This window comes from Chiroxiphia lanceolata, chromosome 3 (genome assembly GCF_009829145.1).
Source record: "Chiroxiphia lanceolata isolate bChiLan1 chromosome 3, bChiLan1.pri, whole genome shotgun sequence".
NCBI lineage: Eukaryota > Metazoa > Chordata > Aves > Passeriformes > Pipridae > Chiroxiphia > Chiroxiphia lanceolata.
The window spans coordinates 14840129-14866286 of NC_045639.1; the positions used below are offsets into that span (position 1 = coordinate 14840129).

General features: G+C 39.3%; 1 protein-coding gene across 2 annotated transcripts in view; it reads left to right on the plus strand.

The window, feature by feature from the left end:
- LOC116785147 (follicle-stimulating hormone receptor) overlaps nucleotides 1-26158 on the plus strand; it is an 87407-nt gene that overhangs the window by 56827 nt on the left and 4422 nt on the right. Inside the window, exons 3-9 of one of the 2 annotated variants that reach the window (XM_032684397.1) lie at nucleotides 1113-1187; nucleotides 1578-1652; nucleotides 9303-9374; nucleotides 11536-11613; nucleotides 15317-15385; nucleotides 15503-15577; nucleotides 20428-20613. In XM_032684397.1, coding sequence (XP_032540288.1) covers nucleotides 1113-1187; nucleotides 1578-1652; nucleotides 9303-9374; nucleotides 11536-11613; nucleotides 15317-15385; nucleotides 15503-15577; nucleotides 20428-20613 — 630 coding nt within the window. The remainder of the gene's footprint in view (nucleotides 1-1112; nucleotides 1188-1577; nucleotides 1653-9302; nucleotides 9375-11535; nucleotides 11614-15316; nucleotides 15386-15502; nucleotides 15578-20427; nucleotides 20614-26158) is intronic. The other variant, XM_032684398.1, reaches the window with a different exon arrangement.

Genomic DNA, 26158 nt, shown 5'->3' on the forward strand with positions numbered 1-26158 from the left:
TTTACCTCAGGCTTATTTGAATCTGTTTGCAACCATCATCATTTCAAAAGAACAAGATATCCAGGAACAAGTGTCGTCCAGTTTTCAATCTTAGTATTTATCCAAGGTTTCATTCCAAAGATGTGCACAGTTACCTTGCCATTAAAATCCAGGAGACCATCACACCACCACTAAATTACATCTGTATTACAAATTTTACTTCCTGCAGCTGACCTCAGCCTGAGAAAATAGCATTTTTGCACCATTTCCAAAAAAACAGCAGTGAGGAATCTTCTGGCACAGCTGTCTTTACCTTGACCTTCCTGGTCAGTGCCAGCATAAGGGATGTAACTGGGACAGGTTGCCCTGCAGTTAGGCCCACTTGGTTCATCAGGAGAGCTCCTGAGCTCTAAATTACATCAGAGCCTGAGACCTCTCTTTGCCATCCCGCAGATTAAGGAAGCAAAGAAATGTGTACTCTGGACTAGCAGGAGATGCATTCTAGTGTGTTGATAACAGTAAACTGGCCATTTATATTCTGCAGTTCTGCGACTGTAAGTGGGCATTAACTCTGTACAGATGAGATCAAATAGTTTTTTCTTCAAGGTGTGAAAGAATTCTTCATGTCTGTGGTCTCCAGCTCCTGTTAATAAGAGCACATCTGCTGGTGGCTTAGATTTAATCTCTGTACTTCACATTGGGTCTAGACAGCAGTGTCTTGTTCCTGAAGTTGTGTCATATTTCTTGGGAACTTTTTAACTGTCTTTATTTCATTCACCTTCATCCCCTATTTTCTTCACTGAGTTGAAAGGTTTCCTTAAATTTCTTTTAGTATTTTGTAATTTCAGAGATCCAGAGGCCCATGGTGGATGGGGCCTGATTTCTAATGCACAGAGAATGGTGGCAGCAGGAGGTGTAGGGCTGCCACTACAGATACAAAATTCAGTCTCAGACGATGTTCATTCCTGAATATTGTTTTTTGACATGGCAGTACTCAGCAGTGTTTCTGGGGTCTGTTTTGTTATCTGATATCTAGCTTGGGTTTAAAAAATAAATTCCAATTAAATTTTTCACTTGTCCATTCTCTGCTTCACCATGGCTTGAAATATCTTGACTTCTAAATTATTTTTCAGAGAGATCTCACAGAATGATGCCTTGGAGGTTATAGAAGCAAATGCGTTTTCCAACCTTCCCAAACTACATGAAATGTAAGTAATGAGCAATCTAAATGCACAGGAGACAATTATAAAGATTCATTATAGGCATATCAAAGGTTTTGCAGTTTGGTTCAGGTAAGCACAGAAGAATTCATAGCAATATAGGAGCATTTGAAATCTGCCTTTGTCTTTTCCATCTTCTTATTGAACTGTCCTTTTTTTTTGACCTGGTCAACCTAAAACTTATCTTCAGATCACTACCAGTATCAGAAGATGGTGAGGTCTGCCAGTCTGTGGTAGGCTGCTCTTTGAAATCACGCAGATCTTCTGCTGTCAAAAAGAAAAATCTTGGCATATAATGCCACTACATCACAGGACAAACACAATTTTAACATCAATATATTGATATATTTTCTCTGATGTTTCATTTCCTCTTTGCAGAAGAATTGAGAAAGCCAACAACCTTGTGTACATTGATGCAGATGCCTTCCAACACCTTCCAAGCCTCAGATATTTGTAAGATCTTTTGCTCCTTGCAAGTACTATGGTCACTTTGAATGACACACGTGTTTCTGTGCTGAGCACTTTCGGTGATAAGACAGGATAATGCCCTTTCCTTGCTACTAGTTGCATATTGTCAACCCACATTTTCATGTCTGCAGTCCTCAGAAAAGCTAAATAGGTTCCAAGGAGTAGTCCCACACACAAATTCCTCGAGCCTTTCTAAGCAACAGGTTGGAACTGAGTGATGAGAAGAGGAGCTGGACCATTTTATGTCTATAGAAACAGATTAAAGCTGAAATTCCTCCCGAGAGCTCTGGGACAAAAATATCTCTCATCTGTCTTTGCCATGTTACTGCCCTCTGTTATGTGTCATACACATGGTCTTAAGCATTCAAATTCCTATTTCTTTAACAAAGGCAGTGCTGTAGCAGCAGTTTTCATTAATGCTTGATGTGAGATGATTAAATCCCTAAAATACAAATATATTGATGTATGGTATAGCTTTATTTCATCAACCAGCCTCACTGAATCATTTGCACAACTACGGTTGCCACATCTGCTTCCATGGGGTTGCCATCAAAATTCAGTGCTAATTGAATGCATCCTTAAAACAAACTGTTACTCAAATATATTTTCACAGCTTTTGGCACGTGTTTTTAACATGACTAATAATCTCTCCTCTGCATTGAAACCCCAGTGAAGTCCAATGAACTCCATTTAATAGTAATGGTTTTTAATGGTCATAGCTTAAACAGCTTAAATGGTGCTGTTTGGTGACCAAAGGCATATGCACCCAGCAGGATATCAACTTAACTTTTATATGGCTGTCCGCCTGACCACATACACCCCTTCGTATTTTCCTGACTCACACAAGAAACTTTACTCATACAAGAAGCTTTATTTTCCTTACTCATCTAAGAAACCTGGTAATGATTTCTACATTTCAGTACATAAAAATAAGTGTTTAATTGTCTGCTTAGAAGTATGAAATCAGGTCAGTGGTCTAATAAGCATAGCTCCCAGTAAGTTAATGAGTATATAAAGTCTTTGAAAATCACTAGTATCTGACAGGTTCTGGGCTCAAAAATGCCAAGAGGCATTGCTTTGAATCTGTACTATAAGATTTGAGATTTGAGATTTGGACTTTGGGAGATAAGGTGTATTTAGCACTACACGAACCATTATAGTTTAAACCCTCATTGAACCGGAATATGTGATTAGAGTTGTAGTAGGATTGTCGCTCTCCACAGATTTTTGACTGATTTCTGTTTTACCAAATTCATCAGGCACCTTGATTAACTTTTCTGTGTGCATAACTGAAACACAGATTTTCTCTTGACAGTAGGGAAATAAAGCTTGAAGTTAGCATTTTCGTGAGGAGAAATCATATGCCTATTTCATCTCGTTGAGTCATTTAGCACTGACCGCTGTCTTTGGGTAGCTCTGTCTAACTATGAACGAAACCACAGCATTTGTTTATCCCATGTAAAATGCCCAGAGCAAGCTGCTAAGGGTAGTACAGTTGTTGGATGTACAGATGAGTAGAAAGAATGAGAATGCGTTTCTCTCATACAAAATTGAAGAAGAAAAAATGTGAACACGCTAATGAACACACTAATTTCAGTGGTTGTTTTAAATGTGGGACACACAAATCATAGCTCATGAGGACAAGGTAAATTCCCTCTCTAAATACCTGAAGTAGTGAAAGTTTTTCTCTTGACTTTGGTGGATGTTACCTCTTTTGAACATTTGTCATTGCACACTCCCATACACATTGACTCAAATATTCAGAGATTCTACCTGTATAAAAATTCAGCTGCAGCAGCAATACTATGGACTACAGAAACAACAGATTAAAAATACAGAGGATTGCTTGTCTACCTGACCATTCCCCTCTCCTCTTTGTCTAGCTTTACTTGCTAGCTGTTATGAGAGGGAAATGTATTTTGAGTAGGTTTTAAGCTTTTTTCTCTTGTGGGCATACAGGGATGGAAGAGACTCTCCACACTACTGTATCCTATTTTGTCCTGGATCCATTTCATATATCCCAATAATTAAGTGCTATTTATTGACATTCTTGATGCTCTTCACTGTTCCCTGCATTCTCCTTTTTTTTCTGGAAGAGGCTTTTCCAGAAACTCAGTGATTTTGTTACTAAAACATTTGCTTTAATTTTATACATGAACACTTAATTCACATTCATTCTCATGCCAAAGTTTTCTCTAATTTATGCTCAGAAAATTCATCTTTGGTGTTTACTCCACTAATGGATTTATGCTGCATTCCCGCTGTGCCTACCTTTTAGGAGGCAAAACCCCCCAGTCTTGTATGACTATAAACAGTACAAAAGGTGCAGGCTTCATGGCCCAGAGCTTCCGAGCAGATGAATGTAGGTGTTGTGCTAATTTGTGGAAGCTGTTCTGGGCATACAAGTCAGTGCAACACTGCTGGCTTCAGTGGAGTCACATCATTTCTCACCACAGGGACCAGGAGCAGGACACAAAGTCCCTTTTGGAGCCTTCTAGGTAGCAGTGGGCCCAGGTGTAATGCTGAGTTACATCATGCTCAGATCACTCTCTTGCTACAGCCACACCTTCATGCTCTCTCTTGGTACATTTCTGTAGGAAAGACTGCCATTTTCTTCATCTCCTGGTCTCACTCACTAGTGCTTGCCCTTTTAGAAACTGAAAAGGCAGAAAACTTTACTGTTTGAAAGAATAGGATAGTTAATTTAATGAGAAAGCAGAAACCTTGATGGAAGGCTGTAAAACAGCATCTGGTAAAGGTAACTCAGTCCTTGTAGTCATATTTCTATGACATGCAAGGAAGGGTCAGTTAGTGAAAATATAAGGCAAGATGCTGAGGGAGTAAATGGCTTGATGATTTTTCTGTTCAGTTAGTTTTTGTTTTGGTTTGAGTTGGTTTTTTTTGTGGTGGTTGGCTGGGGTTTTTTATACAATACAGAAGTAGAAGATTGTAAACGTGAGGGACTATAATTTAAAATAATTCAGAAATGGGTTAAGCATCTATGTGGATAAAAAAGCCATCAACAGCTATTGCAGAAATGATAAAAATTTTAAGAAATGAAAGAAAACCTGTAAACCCTTGTATGTTACAGACTAATTTTCATATTAATTGCTGGAAGTTAGGAGTAGGACATGGTTTCATCAATATCTTGTCACAAAACAGATTAGGAGATTCTGTCTGACCATGTAAGGAGGTATAGTCAGACCCAGTTGCAATCAGCATGACAAAGCACGGAGACTTGGGTACCTGCCCATTGTTGGATCACTGTGATTCTTCTGAAGTGTCCAGCTATGATGGTAGTCTGGCAGAGTACAAGACACATGGTCTGATTCCTTACACAGTGCTGCGACTTTGAGAGAACTGTCAAAATACAACTGGGAAAAATCTTCCAGAAAAGTATATATTTACTGACAGTTTTCGTATAAAAACACAGAGACTAAAACTAATCAGTCTTAGTGCCAAGACTGAGCCCAAGTACCACAGCCCATCAGTTCCTTGCATTGCTTGCAAGTCTTTCTCTGTGCTTCTTCAAAAATAGTTGTATAGCCACTAGGCCTTATTTATGGGCAGGCAAGAAGCTCAGGATAGCATTGTCATCCTCTCAAGCTTCATGGTCTTGTTACAGCCACCAGCTGTTGAACATTAATATGCTTTTATCTCTGTCACCTTGGGTACAAATACATTTCCTGCTCACCCCACTCCCTTTGTCTCCTGCACCTCATCATTACTAGTATGGTAAAAACACTAAGGAGAGAAAAATACTGAAAAAATGCCATGCTGAATAGCCTAAACCTTCTAGAAACATAGAACTTTAACTTTCTCACCAGTCTTTTAGAAGGAGTGAAGAGAATTGCTAATTGGTCTTCTAGGGTATATGCCAGAGGGACAGACTGCTTCAAAATGGTAACTTACTGACCTTTTCATTGGTACAAGATTATTTATCTGGCTCTCATTAAGGAGACCTGTAGCATTGTCTGTTTAATAATGTAGTGATGGCTTTTCAAACCCATTTTCTTTCCAAAATTAGTTCTCATATGTAATCTGTGTCCTTTGGTTCTTTTTTAGAGGGACGTTGACGTTCTGTATTAAGCAATCTCAGTTTACAATAGAAAGACTTAAATGCAACATTCCTTTCAGGTGAATTTTGAGACCATACAGCTGAGTTGTTGGAGTGGAGAGGAAACATAGGTCGCCAAGGCACGTGTTTTATCTGCAAAAGGAGCAGAGCCCTTTTGCAGAACCCTCCAAAGTCTTGCAGCTGCTTGTACCTGCCTGGTCTTATTTCACGGAGGATCTGACACACGTGTATCTGACACGCTTCCTAAACCCAAACCTGTGCTTGCTGCAGATGCAGCAAAGTCCACATAATTACTGATCCTTTGTGTGGAGTTGACTCTTCAATAAAGAGAAGTGAAGCTCCATTCTTTCCTTTTGCATGGCAGCTTCATGGTTAAAGACCTTCCACCAGAAGTGGATGTTGCAGATTTAAGGAGCCTGGGGTAAGAGAGTCAGAGGAATGTCTTGCTGGAATCAGGCTCATATGCAGCATGAAGTAACCAGTGTGATTAAGAGACACAAAAATAATGCTTCCTGAGTGATGCTGTATTTATCTCTGCCTACCTTGAGTTTGCAATTTAGCAAATACCCACAGTAAATTGATGAGGTAAACTGTGTTCCCAGATTTGTCAGAACAGCTCCTACAATTTGGCATAAAAAAGAGCAGACATGTTGCTATATCTGGAGATAAGCAGCCAGAATCTTCCAGGAATTAGTTTCTGAAAGATTTTTTTTTCCTCTGCTGATCGTGATGCTGTGTTTTCTTAAGTGCTGACTCCAGTAAGCCTTTTCAGAAAGACAATTAATGCTTTGGAAAGCAGCCATCAGCCGCCTGAAAAAAATAGGTTCTTACAAAGCTGTTTATGCATGGCAAGGGGGGACTCAGTTGTAACACAGATTAAAGAGGACACTTGTTTAAAGTGAGGCTACTAAGGAGGTATACATTATATGGTAAATATATTGACAAAGCTGTCCTGCAGGAAAGATATTCAGTAAATTGTATTATCTGCATTCTAAAAAGATTATCCACTTAAAGGCCTCTGGAGATTTGCTGGTTGAATAAAAAGACAGGGAAGATCTAGGCTGCAGTCTAGCTAAATATTTTTTTAGTTCTTCTACTGCATTTAATTAAAAGAACATCCTCTCCTGCTCCTAATCACCATTCCGCACTTCTGTGCAATCAAGTGCCTTGTGCCACCTGTAGCTTTACTTCAATATGTAATGATTTGACAAAAATGCTTTCTTCTTCATCTCATGCTGCTCAGTTGACACCAGTGAAAATTGAGCCCTGAACACTTTGGAAATACTGGAAAGATCAGAACTAACCCAAGGCATTGAGGATGTTTTTTTCACACATGTATGGTGAAAGCCCTGCTAACCAATTTAGAATTTTGATATGCTGGGAGGAAGTTGTCATTGGGAGCAGTGTTTGAATAGGATATGTTAGAATACTGTCACCTTTCATTGCTGCACCATGAGGACTGACATTTTGTCGGGAAAGCTTCTGATGTCTTTTCCTCTGTCCTGCAATAGCCACACACTACTTGACGGCAGTTTCCTTCTTCATTTACCCACTAAAGGAAATGCATGCCTTGATTTGTATTTAAAAGGGCCTTTTAAAAGAATTGCATCAATTTTTAATGTATGACTCATTTAAAATTAAAGGCAGTTTTCAACTAAAATCTTGTATATCTCCAGTAATTTAAAGAACGTATTTTAAAGTACTGTAAGGAGGAGTTAGAGGTTCTTCTCCTATTGCTTCTAATTTTTTTTGGTGAACTCCTTTTATAAAGTGTAAGTGCAGAAGTGCTTTAAGTAATAAGGGCCTTGTGTAATGCACCTGCTTCATTAATCATGCTTTCTATTTAACTGTATGTAATAATTTTTCAAAGGTATTTTTGTTAAGCTTTCTTGGTCACATATGATAGCTGTTATTTTTAAGCTAATGCAATGTCAGACCATCCTGACTCCTGAGACGAAATAGTCATGACATTTCAGCAACTTTCCCAAATTGGCTTCTTGAATATTCACTATACTACTTTAATTTTTCCCTGCATGTAAAGTATTGCTTTCTGTTATAAGATGAGACAGATCAAAGTTGGCTTTTCAACATCCAAAGATACCCAGATACCATCTCAGGGAGCTCAGAGCAGTACTTATGCCAGTGAATGACTATTTTATGGACCTATGTGTCATCCTGAGTTCCCAAATGTAGGATTTGGTTGTCATATGCAGGCGTTCAGTTTCAGTTCAGATTATGAAACCTGAAAGACTGCAACTCTCCTGAAAAATAATCTAGGTTCATAAAAAACATCAGATGAATGATGTTACATTTTTCCACTCTCAGTCAGTCCTTTCTGTTACAATTCAACTATTTCAGGAATGATTCTTAAAAAAAAAAAAAAAAAACAAAAAACCAAACAAACAAACAAAAAAAACCCGAAAACAAAAACAAAAAGAAAAACAAAACAACAACAAAAAAACCACACCAGAAGTCACATCTATTAATGAAAAAATATTTTTTTTAAGTGCCAGGATAAAAAATACCTTCTCTATACTATCAATATATTCCTTAAAGAACCAATATTCTCAGTGGAAAGTCACCTTCTCTACCATCTCATATATTAAAACCACAAAGATATAATTAAACTTTCAAGAATCCAAATTTTTTCTTTGTTTAGTGGAGTAAACATGAGACTTTTTGGTGTCTGTGAAAAACTCCCAGATGGTCAGAGTCCAGCCTGGTCCAACTCCTCCCTCCTGAACTCAACCCTCCTTCCAGCCATCAGTTGTCACCAGTCATCTGCTGCATGGCAATATCATGTTGGTCCTGCTCTTGTTACTGCTCTGGATAACAAAATTTTCTTAAATTAGACATGGTACAGCTCTGTGAATATCTGTGACCATGTGTCCTCACTGGCTGTGGGCAGAGGGTTATCCTTCAAAGTCAGTATTTCTGGGATAGTATTTCATGGACAGGAACTGCAATGCAGAGGTCGTGATGCTCAGTGCAGTGGGAGGGTAGAGGTAGTCAAGAACAGAGTCTCAGGTCCATTTCCACTTGCACAAACTGCTGAAATGTTTGGTTCCTCACTATCAGAGGTGCTGGGGAATAAAGCAACATAATTCTTTCCTAATTTCATGAATTAATGGTATTTCCCATGGAATTAATGTATCCTCTATTAGAGTAGAAGGTTAAAATTGTGGTAATTGAGTTGATACTTTTGTCTTAAAACAGCTACTATGAAAATAATTATCCTGTGTCAGTGCAGTTGATTTCTTAGAATACAGTTGGGAAATTAATATGGAAAGTTTCCTGAGATCATCAGGAGGGACTGTGTAATTATCCAAAGTAGGGTTTCTCCTTTTACTTCAGTGGGGCAGAATTCAGCTTGCAGTTTGAAGAAAAACCTTTTTAAATTACAGTGTGAAGTTTCCTATTGGCAAACCCAACTTTTGTGGCTAACCTCTGTCTTTTGTGGCTGCCATTTTAAAAGTCGAGTGTTCTTTCGTCTTTTTAAGTTATCAGTTTTTTCCTGTGGCAGAGCAAATAATCTTAGTCTGTTCTCTCCCCCTTAGGTTAATATCAAACACCGGCCTTCGGTTTTTACCTGCTGTCCATAAGGTTCAGTCTTTCCAGAAAGTTTTGCTGTAAGTTTGAACATTTGCTTTTTAGTTTTCAAAAGCCCCCTTTGAAAGTTCTTCTGCTCCAGCAAAGCCTTTCAAGACATGATTCCCCTTGCGTTCATTTATTGGCTTCACGGTATCATTTTGGGCTGTAATTTTGCAGGCATTGATGATAATGTGGCTCCAAGGGTCTCAGTTCTCTCTCGGTCTCCCTTCTACAAAGCATTGTAACTTGCACTTTACAGACCACTCTTCCTTAAACTGCACTATGAGCATGTGTCTAGATGGCCCAGGGGACAGTAACAGCCTTTTACTACTCTTTCACAAGTTGAAATCCAAATCAGGATGGTGGCAGTGGAAATTTGTTGCCACCTGGTGACAGTTTTCTGGCCAGCATGGGAAGAGTCACTGATCTCAGATCGTGTTCCATGAAAGGTGGCCACATCACAGAAGAAAGAAAAAAAAAAAAAAGAAAAAAAAATCTAAACTCAGGAAATTATCTTTGCCATGCCTTTTTCTCCCCTTGCAGTAAAACCATCCAGAGAATGAAAATTTTTTTCTATGGAAAATTCAAGTGCCAACAGGGAACAAAAATATTTATGTAAAATTCTGTGTGAAAACAAGCCATTTTTCTGTTAAAGCACCTTTTATTCTGTTAAAAAAAATGTGTATCAGAAAAAGACTGATTTTTTTTTCACCAAAAAAAATTTTGACATACATTTTTCAATCAGTTTTTAGTATAATTCAAAGCATTCTTTTGGACAATATTTATTGTTAATTCACATGCAAAGTTCTGATCTTCAGATATTTGATTGGAAGATTTCTAGCTGCAGAAACATTAATCCTGCAATTGTCTTACTTGTAGCCATTAATATAAATAAAAATGCGTATAAAACGTAGAGATGTCTGAATATAGTATGCATACATATAAGACAAGACATCTATTTCTGTAATACACTTGACATAGGTAATTCTAAGAACTTTGCTCCTCAAAACCGTCAAGCAAATGCATCAGAGCCTTCCACCTGTATCCCATGGCATCCCCAGTCTTAAGTAGAGTGGAATTACTGTGTCCTGCAGAGCAGGAGTTATTTGGTGGTTTTTTTCAGGTGAAACTCCTGACTTTCCTGTAAGAATAAGAAGACCTTGATACCGTTTTAGTCCCAAACTAGGCCTCGGTTCAAACCCTGGTCCCATTGGAGTCAATAAGAAAATTACCATTGGCTTCAGTTGTGCCAATATTTAAGTCCCAAAAATAGGTTTAGATAGGGCATTGATATTTATAAAGGGCTCGTGTAGATCCTTAGTAGAAGGATACAGTTGTATTGTATGGGTGCCTTGCTCCCTCCCTATTCCTGCCTCTGCTGACCTCAGTTTGTAGAATGAAGCCTCTCTGTAAGTGTCACCTAATAAAGAGTGGTGGCTGCGTTGAACTGTCAGCATGAGATAATTTTGGAACCACGCTTAATTTCAAGCTTTGCTGACAATTAATTTCGTTCTGTGCTTTCCAACAGAAACAGCATGGTAACAGCCATATCCCCAGTCTAAATTATGAGTAATACTATTTAACTTCTTTGAGGCCTATTTTGAGCCGGCAACAGAACGTTCCTTTTTTCGTATCAGCCACAACTGACGAAAGATGGAAATTCCTGCTTGTCAGTTCAACCAACTGCATTGGCAGGGCTCTGTGTCTTAAGTTCTTAAGCATATACAAAGCTTATAAGCAACCCTGTTGACATCAGCAGGGGAATGATTCATGGGCTGGTAGGTACCCTACTGAGTCAGGCCAAAAAGGCTAATGGTTTTCCTTCTTCTGGCTGGGAGGCTGTGAGAAGGGGTGGCCTCACAGCCCCTCAGATTGCATTTTCTGGGTAGTATGTTTGCTGGAGGAACTATTTCATCCACCTCAGGGTTATAGACCTACACTTTTATGCATTTTAACGACTTCAGTCTATTTGGGAGGAAAGTATGGGGGTGTTGGAAAGGTTTTGTTCCAGCCTTTTTTATCAGGAAGATTTGTGCTCTGCAAAAAAAAAAGTCTTGAAAACTTACATCATTACCCTCAGCCCATAGTAGTTCCTCAGATTGAATATAAGGGAAAATACTGTGTTTGAAACAGCATATTGTACTGAAAGGCTCACAGAAGTGCAAAAAGGTGTAGTTTCTAATGTATTTTATTTTTCAGAGATATTCAAGACAATATCAATATACGAGTAATTGAAAGAAACTCATTCATGGGCCTGAGTTCTGAAAGCGTGATTCTGTGAGTAGACATAGAAAATTCATTATTCTCCTTGTTACCTCATTTCTTTTCCAAAACCAGGAGTTGAGCACTATTTCATACACTTCCAAATTCAATTTGATGTTTTAGATTTCTCCCCTGCCCCTTAGATCTCTGTATTCTGTTTTTCTGACATGAAAAAATTAATGTTTTGGGGTTTTTTTGTTGTGTTCTAGTCCTACTCTTTATTTTAAAAGTACAGCAGAGAGTAAATTTAGTAATTACTGATACCAAGGTTAAACACCTACAGAAACAGTCCATGTGATACAAATTGTGTTCAAGAGGATGGCATGACTCATAAATATTTACAGTCAGACATTTATTACTTGGACAAAACATATGTAGATGTTGTGGAAATGTGATATATTTGTATGCAATGTTAATGCATTGATACAGGCTGGTTCATAATGCAGTTTCAAGCTGCATGGTTAGATGACTCTACATTTGACTTGAACAGTCATGTATTTTAATGAACTAGCTGGCTTTTTTGATCCTTTCTGTCTGTATATCAAAACATACTGTTTCCTTGCTAACAAGCTGCCTTCATTTCACCTACGCAGTGGCCAGACTGGAAAAATTTCCCACTCTGTGTGTGTGGTTTACCTCACATACTGAAGCAGACAAGCAAGATTTGAATTGACTGATTGGGCTCAAGTTGATTTTGGTGGGAGCAAGGTCAGATCATCAATAATTGAAGAAAGGCCAGTAGCAGGTCACTTAGCTTTCTCTCTCCTTTTCCCCCATCAGTCATGCACAGCCTCTGTCTACTTCAAGTTCTGAAGTTTTAAATACAGACACACAGACCCATACATACAAAGGTTTCCCAAATATATATTCAAGTAATGACACTGCAAGTACACTGGTTCATCTTCTCTCCTATAATGATAATATTAGCTGCTCAGGTGGGACTTTGTAGTTTCAGAGCACTGCCCAACAAGTACTGTGTATTTCCATAATACCACTAAGGGATGAGATACATATCGCAGATTTTTGCTGTGCTTTGACCTCTCTTTGCCACTTGAGCAGACGGAATTGACTTCTCTTTTCTCCCCAGAATGTCTCATTGCTTATATCAGGAAGAAATTCTTTACTGTGAGGGTGGTGAGGCACTAGAACAGGTTGCCCAAAAAAGCTGTGTGTGCCCCATCCCTGGAAGTGTTCAAGGCCAGGTTGGATGGGGCTTTGAGCAACCTGCTTAAATGAAAGGTGTCCCTGTCCACAGTAGGGAGTTTGGAACCAGGTGATCTTTAAGGTCCCTTCCGATCCAAACTATTCTATGATACTATGATAGAATTACTGACTGGGTATTGAAGGATAGTCGTTTCTGAGGACTTAAGGCTGCTGGTTTGTTAGCAAAATTGGCCTGGTGATGTATCATGTCCACTTCCAGCTGCTTTGCCCTGCCTCCTCAACAGCCCCATTGCCATGGGCTCCCAGCACCCACCAGTGCGTGCAAGAGCAGCAAGGGCTGTGCAAGCAGACCTGGCCACCACCACCCTGGTCAGGTGATGTCCTGACTTTACTGTGGTTCTGCCCTGGGACAGAGACCCTGTGTGTGCCCTTTGAGAGTCCCTGATTAGGTTTTTCTTGTGCTGTGGTGAACTTAGCTCATTTTAGATCCAAATTTGCCGATTTTCTATTCAAAACCGAAGTCATAGCAATGCAGCAGAAACTTTTGGTTAAACATCATTTAGTGAAACCTGACATGTCAAGATGATTAAAATTACCCAGAATCCATTGAACCCCCAGATTCTACAGAGAAACAATTTTAAAAGGTGTAGCTGTGGCGGGCTCCAAACTTATTTAAGCCAGTAACTCAGATTGCATCTGAACTCATGCTATGCATGGGATCAGCACAGGTGGGAACTGAGGATACATATGATAATAAAGTGCTAGAAATTTATGGAAGAAATTCACCTTGCTACCAGGTCAGCATAGGCTCTAAGATAGGTCTTTCCTGCCCTGAAATAGTGTATAAATGGTACCTCAGGGGAAGTGACCTCCTGAACTGGGAGAATTTTAAAGCATGTTTTAAAAGCCTGCTATAGCCATGAAATGGTAAGTAAAGGCCCCTATATCCAAGCTCTGGATCTTTTCCTCCGTTGTCACCTGTTGCTAATATAAGATTTACTGGAGTCAGTAAGAATGCTGGTTGAAGTGAGGAGAGAATTTGTCTCAAGAAAAACATGTCTATAAGTACTATAATGAGGTTTTGGGATTTAGGTAAATTTTTTTTTGCCCTTTTACTATTCCAGTGCTATTAGACAGGTGACAGGAGTGTATAGTCCACCCTGTATGGCAACAGTGACTCTATTTTATGACCTTAGTATCTCATTGCATTAGCATCATGTTCAGTAAGAGAATGCAGCTAAGTGCTAATACTGTGATTAAAAACATATATATCAGCCTGGCAGCTACAAATGGATAGGATCAATTTAATATAATAAATGTTTTAAATGCTGTAAGCAGGGACACGTCTCTCCTCTGTGCCTGCTCACTCATGTCTAATAGTGCTTGCAAGTGAAGGGGACGGTGACAGTTCTTCTGATCCGACCTGACAGACATTATAGACACACAGCTGTGTACATCTGCCTGTCATGGTCAAAACAGTAATCCTTTCGGCCAGACCCTTAACTGATTTTCGTGCTGACCTTAGTTCACCACCTCAGACCTTAGATAAGTGGGTCACTTGCGTGCTCAGCTTTCAAAGTGAGTTAGGAAAAAAATGTCCAAGTTTGCTGACAGTTTAATTAAATCAGACCATTTCTGCCATCAATCAGACCTGTCATTGCCTGTTGGAGAGGGCGTGAGCTGCAAAGTGACGTTTAAAGTGAGATGAAAGATTGCACCATAAAGATGATAAATATAACTGACCCAAATGTAAATTTTTAGGACTGTGAAGGGACAGAGGGAAGGACGTTAAACGTTAATTAGGTAATGCACTGGAGTAAAAACTTGGCAGAAAGCCCCAGGAGCATCAATTCCCAGTTTCATTACCTGTGTCTCCTTTTAGGGGAAGAAGCCTGGGGAGGTGGGACTGGGGCAACAGAGCAGGTAGGGAGTGTAATTTGTCAAGGAAGCAGGTGCAGCAGGAATCACCCACTTTCCACAGCAGTTTGGCACCACTGCCACCCCCCTTCTGCCCTCCTGCCTGGCTCAGTACAGTCAGTCTCCCTCCTCCACCTGCCTGGCTGAGCATGTGAGACCATGGCAAACAGCAGTCTTTTTGTCTAATAGCTGGCAAAGATTAAGCCATGGCTCAGAGTTTCAAAAGAGTCTTGCTAAACAGTAAAACTAAGCATCACTGACAGCGCCAACAGGAAAGATCCTGGTCTCATCCCTCTTGGGATTAACCTGGAACAGCCACACCAGCTCCTCTGCAGCCTTCCCAGTGGAGCCATGAGCAGTGCCAGCACCTTCACCAGCTCTGTCCTTACTTCAGAAACTTACTCTAGCTGTCATCTCTGATGGTAGCACTCCTCTGCCCTATTCGTGTCTGTGCTCTCCAAAGTCTTTGTCCAAATATTGGGATTTTACCAGCCAGTATTCATAAAAATTTCACTGTTTCAATATCCATTTAACAATTTTATTTGCTTGAGATCCCTTTCACTGCTTTGAATTACATACATTTTAGTCATGAAGCATGAATAAGAACACAGCTCTCTTTTTCTTTTCTCTATTACAGATGGCTAAATAAAAATGGAATTCGGGAAATTGAGAATCATGCATTTAATGGAACATATCTGGATGAGCTGTAACTATTTCTCTTGTTTACTATTCTGAAAAGTGATAATTAGAAGATAGTAACTTCTGCAAGATTTATTTTCTTTTTTATCTCAGATTGTTTCAGCATAAATATTGTGTTTTTCAGAAATCTAAGTGATAATCACAACCTAGAAAAATTGCCAAATGAGGTCTTCCAGGGAGCCAATGGACCTGTTGTTTTGTAAGTAATATTTGGACAATACTTTTCTCATTATTGACTACCTAGAAAAGATCAGAGAAGAACATACGAATGCCAGTATGGATTTCAACATCTCACAAACCTTGAACTTCAAAACCAGACGTAGTTCTGAATATATTAAAAAAAAAAAATCAGTCTAGATCCTTATTTTCACTTTGTCCTCAAGTTTTTGAAGTATTTCAAGTGAGAGATTTAGATTAAGATTCCTCTCCATGGTTGATTAAACTGTGTAAGAGAGTAGTGCTTTTGCTTTTGGTTATTTTTCCAGAGAAAAATGCTTTTGATTTTTTGTTTGAGCAAAATGAAGAATAGGTGAGTGGTTCTCAGTGCTTAAATCTGGATTACTTGCCACTGAATATCTGCCCCTGTATCTGTGAAGCTTAATTTTAAAGAAAAATTCCTATCCTACGGTGTTAGGGACTGGGATGTCCCATCTCCTGTAGAGATAGGTATGAGACACATCCCATGCAGTTACAACAGGATGTCTTTGGTGGGTGATGAAATGGAAATTGAGATCTCAGCAGTAGAGAATTCAGCAGTAGGATACTCAGGAATCTCAGTAACCATTATCTCAAACCATGGTTTGCCATGGGGTCTGAAAATGCCTGTGGTTGTGCAGAACTGCTTGTTTTCCTGAGCTCAAGCCACAGCATGTAAGAGCTGCAACAGAGATGTAGGAGCCTTTTTTTGTCTCACCTATTTGTCAGAACATTTCCCTCTTCCCATCTATTCCGCTTATCCAGAGAGGACTAAAAGTCACCCAGAAAGAGTGAAAGGGGTCATTGGAGCTCTTGCAAGATTTTACACAGATGTTAGAGTGGTTAAAAATCTAAAATGGAAGGAGAAAAACATCTGATTAACCCTGAGTTCAGTCTAGAGCTTTTCTGAAGGCATTTTGTTTCCACATTGTGATGGCCAGTGCACCTATGATATAAAGAGCTATGGTGTGGATTACTGCATTCTGTTTCACTTCCCTCACTTCCTAAAAGCGTCTTCATTCTTTGGAAAAGACTGCCAATGGAGTATCTTTTCATCAGTAATGTCAGAGATGCTTCTTAGGAAAATCATTGTTTCCTGTAGCAAAAAGTAAATGCATTTTCTTTGCAAGCTATAACTGATACAGTCATATTCTGGATGTTTATCAAATTGATTTGCCTGTGGTTGAGATTCATTTGATAGTTCAATTTCTAACACTGAGTTATTTGTGTAAAAAGTTTTCTGTTCCATTACCAATACATCCACTATTCCATGGATGGGAAATTACCTTTTTATCCTGGATGAGATCATGAAAGAAGAGCCTTCTTGCTCATCCATCAGCGTAGTGTACACCAGGGATGCACTTTCACTTGTGGAATGATTGACCCATAATCATATCTTTGCTGGGAGAAATAGTTTTGCTGCAATCAAATCCATGTTACAGACTGCAATGTTTTATTAGAATGAACATCGGGGGGGTTAACTCTTGACCTTCTTAAACCAGTGTTCTACAGTCAATTAGTTTCAACTTCTATTTTATAATTCAGCGTATTAAAATAATGTGAAAGGAACACAAATAATCAGAAAGCACCAATCTTAGCCCTTGTACAGACTACAGAGTTTCACAAATCAATTCCTCTCTCAGACTTACAGCTCTTAGCTGAATTAGAATATCTCTTTTGGACAGACATCAAGTTTTGAATTAAAAGATTTCAGTGCTGACAGTAGGCAAGTAAATCCAGCAGATAATAAATCCAACACCTATACATATTGCTTCTATACAGAAATACACTGTGTTTCCAGCTTGGAGTTTCATAGCTTCAGTTTTCAGCCATATTGTTTCATTTAATTGTTTTCTGCTGCTCTCAGAGCTGTAGTGGCTTACACCAGCTTTTGCTGGTGTCCTTAGTTCTCTGACTATGTCCTGACTCGATGCAAGGCATGGTATGGCAGTGGTCCATCCTACCCTTGTAATTTGTCTTCAATGGGAAACCCACCTATGGGGGCTACAGGAGAGTTCCAGTAGATCCCCAGCTCAACAGCTGAGTCCCTGAAGCGCAGCCAGAGACCAGTTTAGATACATGGAGAAAATTCTCACCGACCACTTTACCACCCTCTGCTTTCTGCTCCAGCAGCTATTTCCCACCATTTCTGTATGTGCCTTTCAAACCTCATCAGCTGGTCAGTATTTTTGCTAATCCAACAGAGACTCCCAGTGGGAAAGGGAAGTGATTGGAAGAGAAGTCAGATTCATTTTCCTGTTCCTGCACCAGCTGCTGTCAAGGCTGATGACTAACAGCCAAGCAGAAATAACACAGGAACACATATTCCAGTTGGTGATACCTTGTGGTTTGATTTCCTATTGCCACTTTATGATTTTGTTCATCGTGATTATTTAACTTATCAAGCCTCTAACTAGAGAGCAACATCCCAAAGAACTTTTTCACTGAGGTCTGTGTGTGGTAACTCAGTGGAGTAAGTTACTAAACCACCCTCACAATGTCTATGTTTGCTGTTTGGGGGCATGCAGTGGTCTATTGATAACTATCCCTCACAGACATACCAACAAACCCCTGCAGGAGTTTGCAAATCAAATTCCCTAACTCAATTCTGTTTATGTGCAATAATTAACATAAAAAGAAAAATTGTTAAAATAAGAATAAAATATTTTTGTGGAAAAAATATTTAATATTTATGAAATTATTTAGAGATTATGAGAGACCCAGTAACCTTTTTGCTATTTTTAAGTCCAGGTGGTATTCCTATTCGTATTTGCTCATTATTTCCGCTCATTGTAGTAACAGTTTGGATTTGGTAACAATTTTTAGCTAACAAGCCAAAGAAAACATTTTCCATGTTCTTTTTCAGAATTATGAAGTTTTACATGCTCTTAATGACGCCATGAGTGATGCTGTCTGTGGATTTAGGCAGAAAACTGCTGTTTAGTTGTTGGCTCGTGAGCATATACTCTGGGTGACAGTTTTCATTAGGCAGTGCATTAAGGGCAATAGTCAGCCCATGTGAAAACTGAGATTGCTCATGGCAACCTAAGTACCTCTTCAAGTGTCCAAGTCAGAAATGGATAGCCTAAAATTTCTCATTGGTTGCTGTTTTCAGCTCCTGTAAGAAACAGACCCAGGACCTCAGAGCCCTCTCTGTGAGAAGTGTGTCTTCTCTCATTCTGCCCTGCAGAAATTCATAGCATTTTTGAATACACTGGTCTATTTTCCCTTCCAGTAGAAATTATGGCCCTAAGTCAGGGCAGTGGAGTGGAGTCTGTGTTTGCCCCTCTGCTGCCACAGTTCATGGTCCAGTTGTTGAAGATGGTACATTTCTTTAGAGCCTGGACGTAGGCACAGCATGGACACATCATCTTTACCCAACACCAATTTTACAAACCACTTTATCAGCTGCCTGTGAATTTGTTAGGCTTGGCTAGAGTTCAAACATAGCCCTTCCCTGGCATTAATTTTGTTTCTTAAACCAGAGAACAGAGATGCAAATGTGTGTATGGTACATAGCAACTGTCTAAACTTCGTTACATGCTGCTAAAACCTGGTCTCCCCCTCACAAGACACCACTTTACTGTATTAAAATGATAATAAAAACAATTTGTGCATGTTGGGTAATAGAGATCAAATAACATATTATCCTGACATCATACTGTTAGAGATGAATTGAAAACCGTATCTTCGAGGGGACATGGAGAAAACTACAAATATTGTCAGTTTAATTCTCCAATTAAGGAAAAATTCTGTCTTTTCTTGGAGAATTAAGAGCAGAGCAGCCTCAGTAAATGCTGTATCCTGGAGCAGACTCAGCCCATAAGAGCACAAAGGACTAAGGGAGGAGGACAGGGTGATTTTGTGCAGTTCATTTTTACCTTTTAAGAGAAAGAAGTGTGTTCCCATGCTGTCATGATCCAAGGGACACAGTTTGTGTACCAGTGAGGGAAATTTGGAGACGTTTTGCCCCAGCTGTTACACCCTGAAGCTATGGTGAAGGATTCCCAAATATCTCAGCCTGAAGATGGAGCACACTTGGTCCTTCTTCCCTGCATGGCACGAGTCAAGATTTAGTGTTTGCAGAATGTGTTTCCTTTTAAAAGCCCCTCTAATGGTCTCTTTAATACATTCATGGGTGCTGGTTTCATCGCTGCCTCTGATAGCCTGTCCAACACAGTAATTGCCTTCCACATAAATACGCCTCTCCTAACCTCCTGTAATCTTGTCCCATTCTTTGCTTCAGTCTGTGCTTTATTTGTTTTTTAAACCTCTGGGAATGTTTTGTTGGTTTGGTTTTTTTGTTCCTAACAGTCTGAACAATGTCACCCCTGTCTCTCTTTAATCTCCTTTTCTTTCTAATGAGCACAAAACCTGATATACCCAACCTGTCCTCACATCTGTACCCCCCATGTGATCTTCTTTCTTTGTGTTTATTGCTTTTTCCACAACAGCCTTCCCATGATGTGATGATCATACAGCAAACTTCTACTGCGATTTCATCAGCCTTTTTTATCCTGTAAGAGTATTGTGGGATGATTGTTGCATTTACTGGGTATTTACTAAACCCAGTATCATATGGCACTAATGGTTTATGTCCCTGTTAATTCTTACCCAGAACATTATGGGACTTTCTTCTTTATTTCTCACAGACTAACATCATTTGATTGTTGTTTGCAATGCATATTAGTTCAGTTTGCTGGAGGAACACCTAATTTTTCACCGGATCCTCTTTTTAGTGTAGATTTCCAGGTGATCTGTTTCCAACCACTATTCTGAGAATGAGTAGGACAGTCCCTTGTTGAGCAGAAGTAAATTTGCTTTTTACCAAGATTTTCATCTGTTTTCTTAAAGGGATATTTCAAGCACGAAAATCAGTTTTCTGCCAAGTCATGGATTAGAACTCATTAAGACGCTAAGAGCAAGATCTACACAAAATTTAAAAAAGCTTCCTGATCTAAGCAAATTTAGATCTTTGATTGAAGCAAACTTCACGTATCCTAGCCATTGCTGTGCATTTACAAACTGGAAAAGACAAAAGTAAGTGATTTAATTTGTTTTTCTTCTTGGCGCTTTTCAGCATTTGATAGTAAATTAAATAAAATTCCTCAAAGTTTGGATAGAAAAGGTCTCTTTAGAGCAGGTAAGTAAATGGATAGAAATAAATAAATACACAATACATACAGGTTTTTGCATGCTACACAGTGTACTGCCTCCACATTACAGGGAATTGTTAAATTCTAATAGCTGTGTTAGCTTGCCATCAGTATTTTCCCCAGCTGCAGCTCCGTCCCCACCTGTTGTAGGTCCATGTTTCACTGGATCTGCTGTCCTGGATCAACCTGGAGCCATGCTGAAAACATTAAACAGAAAAAGTTTGATAACCTTCTCTCCAGGTAGCTGGAGAGAAAGCTGTGTTTGCAGAGAAGCTGGTCAATACTTGTCCATCGATTCAGGAGGGTAACAGGACCACTGAGTGATGCAAAATACTGTTCTCTCAGAAAGCCTCACTGATATTGGAACACTGTCAAGCCAAGCATCAGAGATACCTTATCTGTTGAGTTGACAACGACAATGTTTTTGGACGTGACTTCTGAAATGGTTAACCTAGAGCAGATTCATTTTACCCAAATCAACAGAGGGACTGTGGGAGGGTATGGTGTCTTTTTAGACTCCAGTTGCAATTTTCCATGCTTATTTTAATTTTCCATTAGTGAGTTGCAGTGAGACTTCAGGTATCAATGACTCTTTTTGAGTATTTTCACCTGCTCAGGCAGTCTTGAAACGTACACTTCAAGTAGTTAAGGAGCCTCCTGAATTTGTGCCACTGGAAAACATGAGGAGCTGATACCTATGGAAACCCCTGTTATTGTTTGAAGTTCTTCCTTTACTGGATGTCCTGAAAGACTTGAACTTTGCCATGGCAGAAAAAAAAAAGTCATGAACCATTGTTATAAATCAAGACATCGTCTTCAGAAGTTGCATAAAACTTCAAAGAACAGTAAAACCATGCAGGAAAAGCATAAACTGTTAGTAGCTTCTATTTTTACACTTAAAATAGCCATTTATTTTACTTTTAGCATTGTATTGTCACCAAACAATGGAAGATAACTGAGTTTGCTTGTGCTGATAGCCAATAAATATCACCTACATGTGTTTGCAAAACTGTCTGCGTAAAGAATGCAAGTGCAATGCTGGAGACTGCAGGGATAAGGGAACTATCTGACAGAATCCATCTTCCATTTTCCATTTTTGTTCCAAAATGCTAAACTGTTCACTAGAACAACTTATCATCAGGAGATGTTTTCACATACTTGTGCAGTCTTATGCAGACACAGTGCTCAGTAACTTATATGTAGGAATGGGTCCAGTCCTTCCAGCCCTGATGACAAAGTGGTGTATTCCAATGAGTCCAATGAAAGCATGTTTAATCCTGAATCTGCAAAGGAACGCTGATGTCACTGCGATTCATATTTTTGAAGGTACTTGGCTTCTGGGCTGCTTGGGCCTAAACAGGACCCAAATCACAGAATCCACCCCTTAAATTAGGCAACTGGACTTTTCAAAAGCAAAGTAAGAGTTGCTATTGAAGGAAGGCTACAGGAGGAAACAGTCCTGATCGTGTGGTAAGCTGCCAGTATCTAGTCCCCTCACTTGGGTTTTAAAATAACTTCCTTGTCACACACTCATCCCAGGGAATTGAAGACCACAACACTCACTTTTCCCCTTGTATAGCCCCTCTTTTGGAGGCCTTTGCCCTGGCAGGCAAGAAGCCAAGGAGAACATAAAACATCGCTTTCCACAGTTCAGGTAAGGGTAATTTTGCAAAGAAATGCCAACAGACCTGTGCAGAGCTCACACAATCCAGGTAAGGATGGCCAACAAGCTGGGCTGGAGTACCATGCAGTGGTGGGGCTGCTTCTGGAGAAGTTTGGTCACAACTTCAGTCTCCTACAGTATCAGGTGTGATGCAATGGGGAGAATATGTAAGTTGGAGATGCTCTTGTTTATGACATATGATATAGGACTACTTGAATGAATGTGCCTGTGAACTGTACCACCCTGGTCAACAGAACAAAATTGAATGTATTTATATATGTCTTTAATAGCTACCAGATGTATTTTTAACTAAATCTTAAGCATAAATAGAAATTTACTAGAACCTATCTGTTAGCTGCTTTTTAACATAATTAAAAATGGTAATTTCTTTCATACAGTCATGTGTCTTGTACTAAAATTGGTGGGAAACTAACATCCTTTCTCCAGCTTAAAGAAAATGGATATATGTGTTCAGTTTGAATACTGAAGATATTACAATACACGTCAAAAGAGATGAGTCACACATGGAGTAGCTACACCAGCTTTCATTTCAAAGCAGTTTTCATGACAGCTGGCACAAGTTGTGAGTGCATTGAAGGCTGCTCAGGATGTTTAAAAGTTATTAACAGTTTGTATAGTGCTTGATCACACAACATGTAATATTTTTTTGGCAAGAGCTGTACTTGGTTCAGTGCTGCAGCATCACTTGTGGTGGTGGGAACTGTGATGTGTCCTGACTTGTCATGCACCTTCACAGGAGACAATCAGCATTCTGTGACTATTTGGCTCTCAGAACACTTCCAGGTAGTCCAGGGAGTATAAAAAGGATGCCTTATCACCCCCAGAAGTGCATTTCTAAGGATCACAGCAGCAGCTGCTGTTCACACGGAAACTCTGGGAAGGAATTAAAACAGGGATGTGTGGCCCCTTTCTGGCTGCCAGTTTATGTTAAATTTTCCCACTTTGACACTTTTGCAGCACTCGAACTCTTAGAAAAAATAAATTGCCATAGCGAATCCTGCTTGGTCACCTCTCCCAAATCTGTCTGCAGCAGAGAACAGATGCTGTTGTGATAGTGGGAAGCTTAAACCTGTTACAGCGACGGTGCTTTCTAAATTTTGGAGAAGGTCAAATCAAGCTCTGCCAGTCTGAGATACAAATTTTAAGACAATTTTGATGTTTTTCCCATTCCCATAAGGACTATATGCTAAATATTGATCTATGAATTGATCACACTTGAATATTGTGATGCTGCCCTAACAGAAGGTAAGCTGCATTCTTAAGTTCGGTACAGTATGTTGAACTCCCTCACATTTTTCTGTGACTGGAAAATAATATCCTTGAAGTGTGGATAGGGCAGAGGTTGGATGTTAAAACCCTCAACTTGACATATACCATTATGAACTTCAGTAAGCTTTTGGCTTTCTTTGACATAAAGATCGCCTTCTGCCAGAAAGAATGACATTGATATGACTCTGTCCTTACACTTGATCGTTATTCTTCGGAGGACCTGTCACTTGAAATCCTACTTTTTCAAAAAATGTGGCAGAATCAGGAGTCATGTTTGGGCCTTGTCTCATGAGAACATACTATCAGTTGCTCACAACTCACCTGATGTCACCTTTTGGTGAGAATGATTGGTTTGAGATAGGGCTTAATACAGAACCCAGGTTAAGACTATTTGTTCTGCTGAGCATGTTTCTCAGCACACAAAATCCTGCTGTCACCAGTTCCAGACAAAGCACATAAAATAACAACTTGTACAAAGGTAGTAATTTTTGTTTATATTTGTCAGAGCACTCTGTCAATTTCAATTTTATTCTCTAAGTTGTCTTTTCTCTAGTTTATTTTTCTAGTTTACTTGAGCAAAATAATGCTAAACAGTAACAGAGTTTTACAGAGTGCATAAGTGGAGTGTATTACAATACCCACAGCCTCAAAAGGAGGTAAGGACCCTCCCATCCCTTGGCAAACAGGGTTTTAACTTGTTGCTCTGAATGTACTGCACAGTCCAAGGAGTAAACATCATAGGGCAAAGATATGGTAAGGGTCAATATCAGAGGATGCCTCTTCCTTCCCATGGGATTTCGCAGCTGCCCCTCTTACTTACTCACAGTACAGGTAACCAGCCTCGTCACCCTCCTCAGAGCAAACACAGCAGCTAACTCCACGGGACCCTGGTTCTACGTGGGACCACTGGCTGTAAAATAATTCAAGAATTAATGAATTGTAGTAATCAGAAATATTTAATTGGTCTTACATAGCAGTCTTGCCAGGGAATAGACTTAGGTCCAGGCAGTGCCTCCATAATTTGGGAAAAGGTTTACTTTTAACTAATGCTGAGAAATGATTGGATACAAACATTTCATTCAGTTCATTTACGAAGAACCACCAATTGCAGTACCCCTGGGTGATTGTTGCACTAAAAATGAGGGACTTTCTGTCCCGTTATTGCTCCTTGGAAGCCTATATTCCCTTTCAGCTAGAGAACTGTTGATATATTGATCAATACAGTGGACCCCTCACTCATCCTTATGCGAGTAGAACACAGGGGAGCAAAATGTAATGCCTTGTTATTGCTATTGTGACCTTCATAGTGCATATTTGACCTCACAGAAAATCAGTTTTCTGCCTCAGTTGACAGGCAAGATAAAAAATATTGATAATGGTAGAGGATGTTCAGAACCTCATAGGAAATGTCTCTCACCTTCTGGTGCTGGGCCTTCATTAGTTTTCCTTTCTTGCAGACCTTTTAAACTCAATTTTTGGAAGATATAGTGAGTGCACAAAGTCAAAGGGTAAAATTAGGTTACAAAGAAGAATTCTACCTTTCAAACCACTACCAGTTGTTCAAAATTTTCAACCTAACTTGTCTGGAGAGTTCTTCTCTTGACTGTACTGAAAGTCAGGGTGGAAGATAAGCTGGGGTCCTGTCCTAGAAATTTTACACCTAAATTGCAGTCTGGATTGTAGCTGAATGTAGGTAGAGCTGAACTGTGTTGGTTTTGCAACACATTTTCCCCTGCTTTATTTCCCAACTCAGATTAGGTCTGCATCCAAAACTATGGATTATAAAATCCATAGTTATAAAACACAAGTTTATTGGACAGCAAAGTTCAAAGGCAGCCTAGGAGAAGCTGTTGTAAAGTCTGACCCTTCATTTCATGTCTATACAGGAATATATATTGATATTTCTCAACTTGATGGACCTACTCATCTTTCTATCATCTCAACCAAAATATTTGTTTCTTTTGTTTGTCTAGGGATGGAGTAGGGCATAGAGCTAATACTCTATGAAATAAAACCAAACACAAAAGTATCAAAAATACTAGTTTAACCTTCAAAGGCTTTTTTTTTTTCTTGAAACTCTTTTCCTTTATTTACTTGTGCTGCTAAAAATTCTTGGAGTGTTTAAAAAATACTTTCTGACAGAAACAAAAGCAACTACTTCTTCCATTAAAATGTTGGTTTGATTTGGTTTGGTTTAGTGTGGCTTGGCTTGGTTTTGCTTCACTTGCTTTCTAATCCATTTTCTTTGAAGAACAGTTTTTAACAAAATGGTCTACCATGTCTTGTGTTCATGTTGGCATCTGGCTTCTAGGTATTATCTGGAAGCCTACATGAGCTTATTTGTGTTATTTACTTATGTTACTGGCCAGTAATGTTATGAGATACTAAGAAATAAACAGCACAAACTGGAGGTGTTCTGTGCCCTGATGGAGTTACAGAACTATGCCACAGTGATGGTCAAAACCTCTAGAAAAAG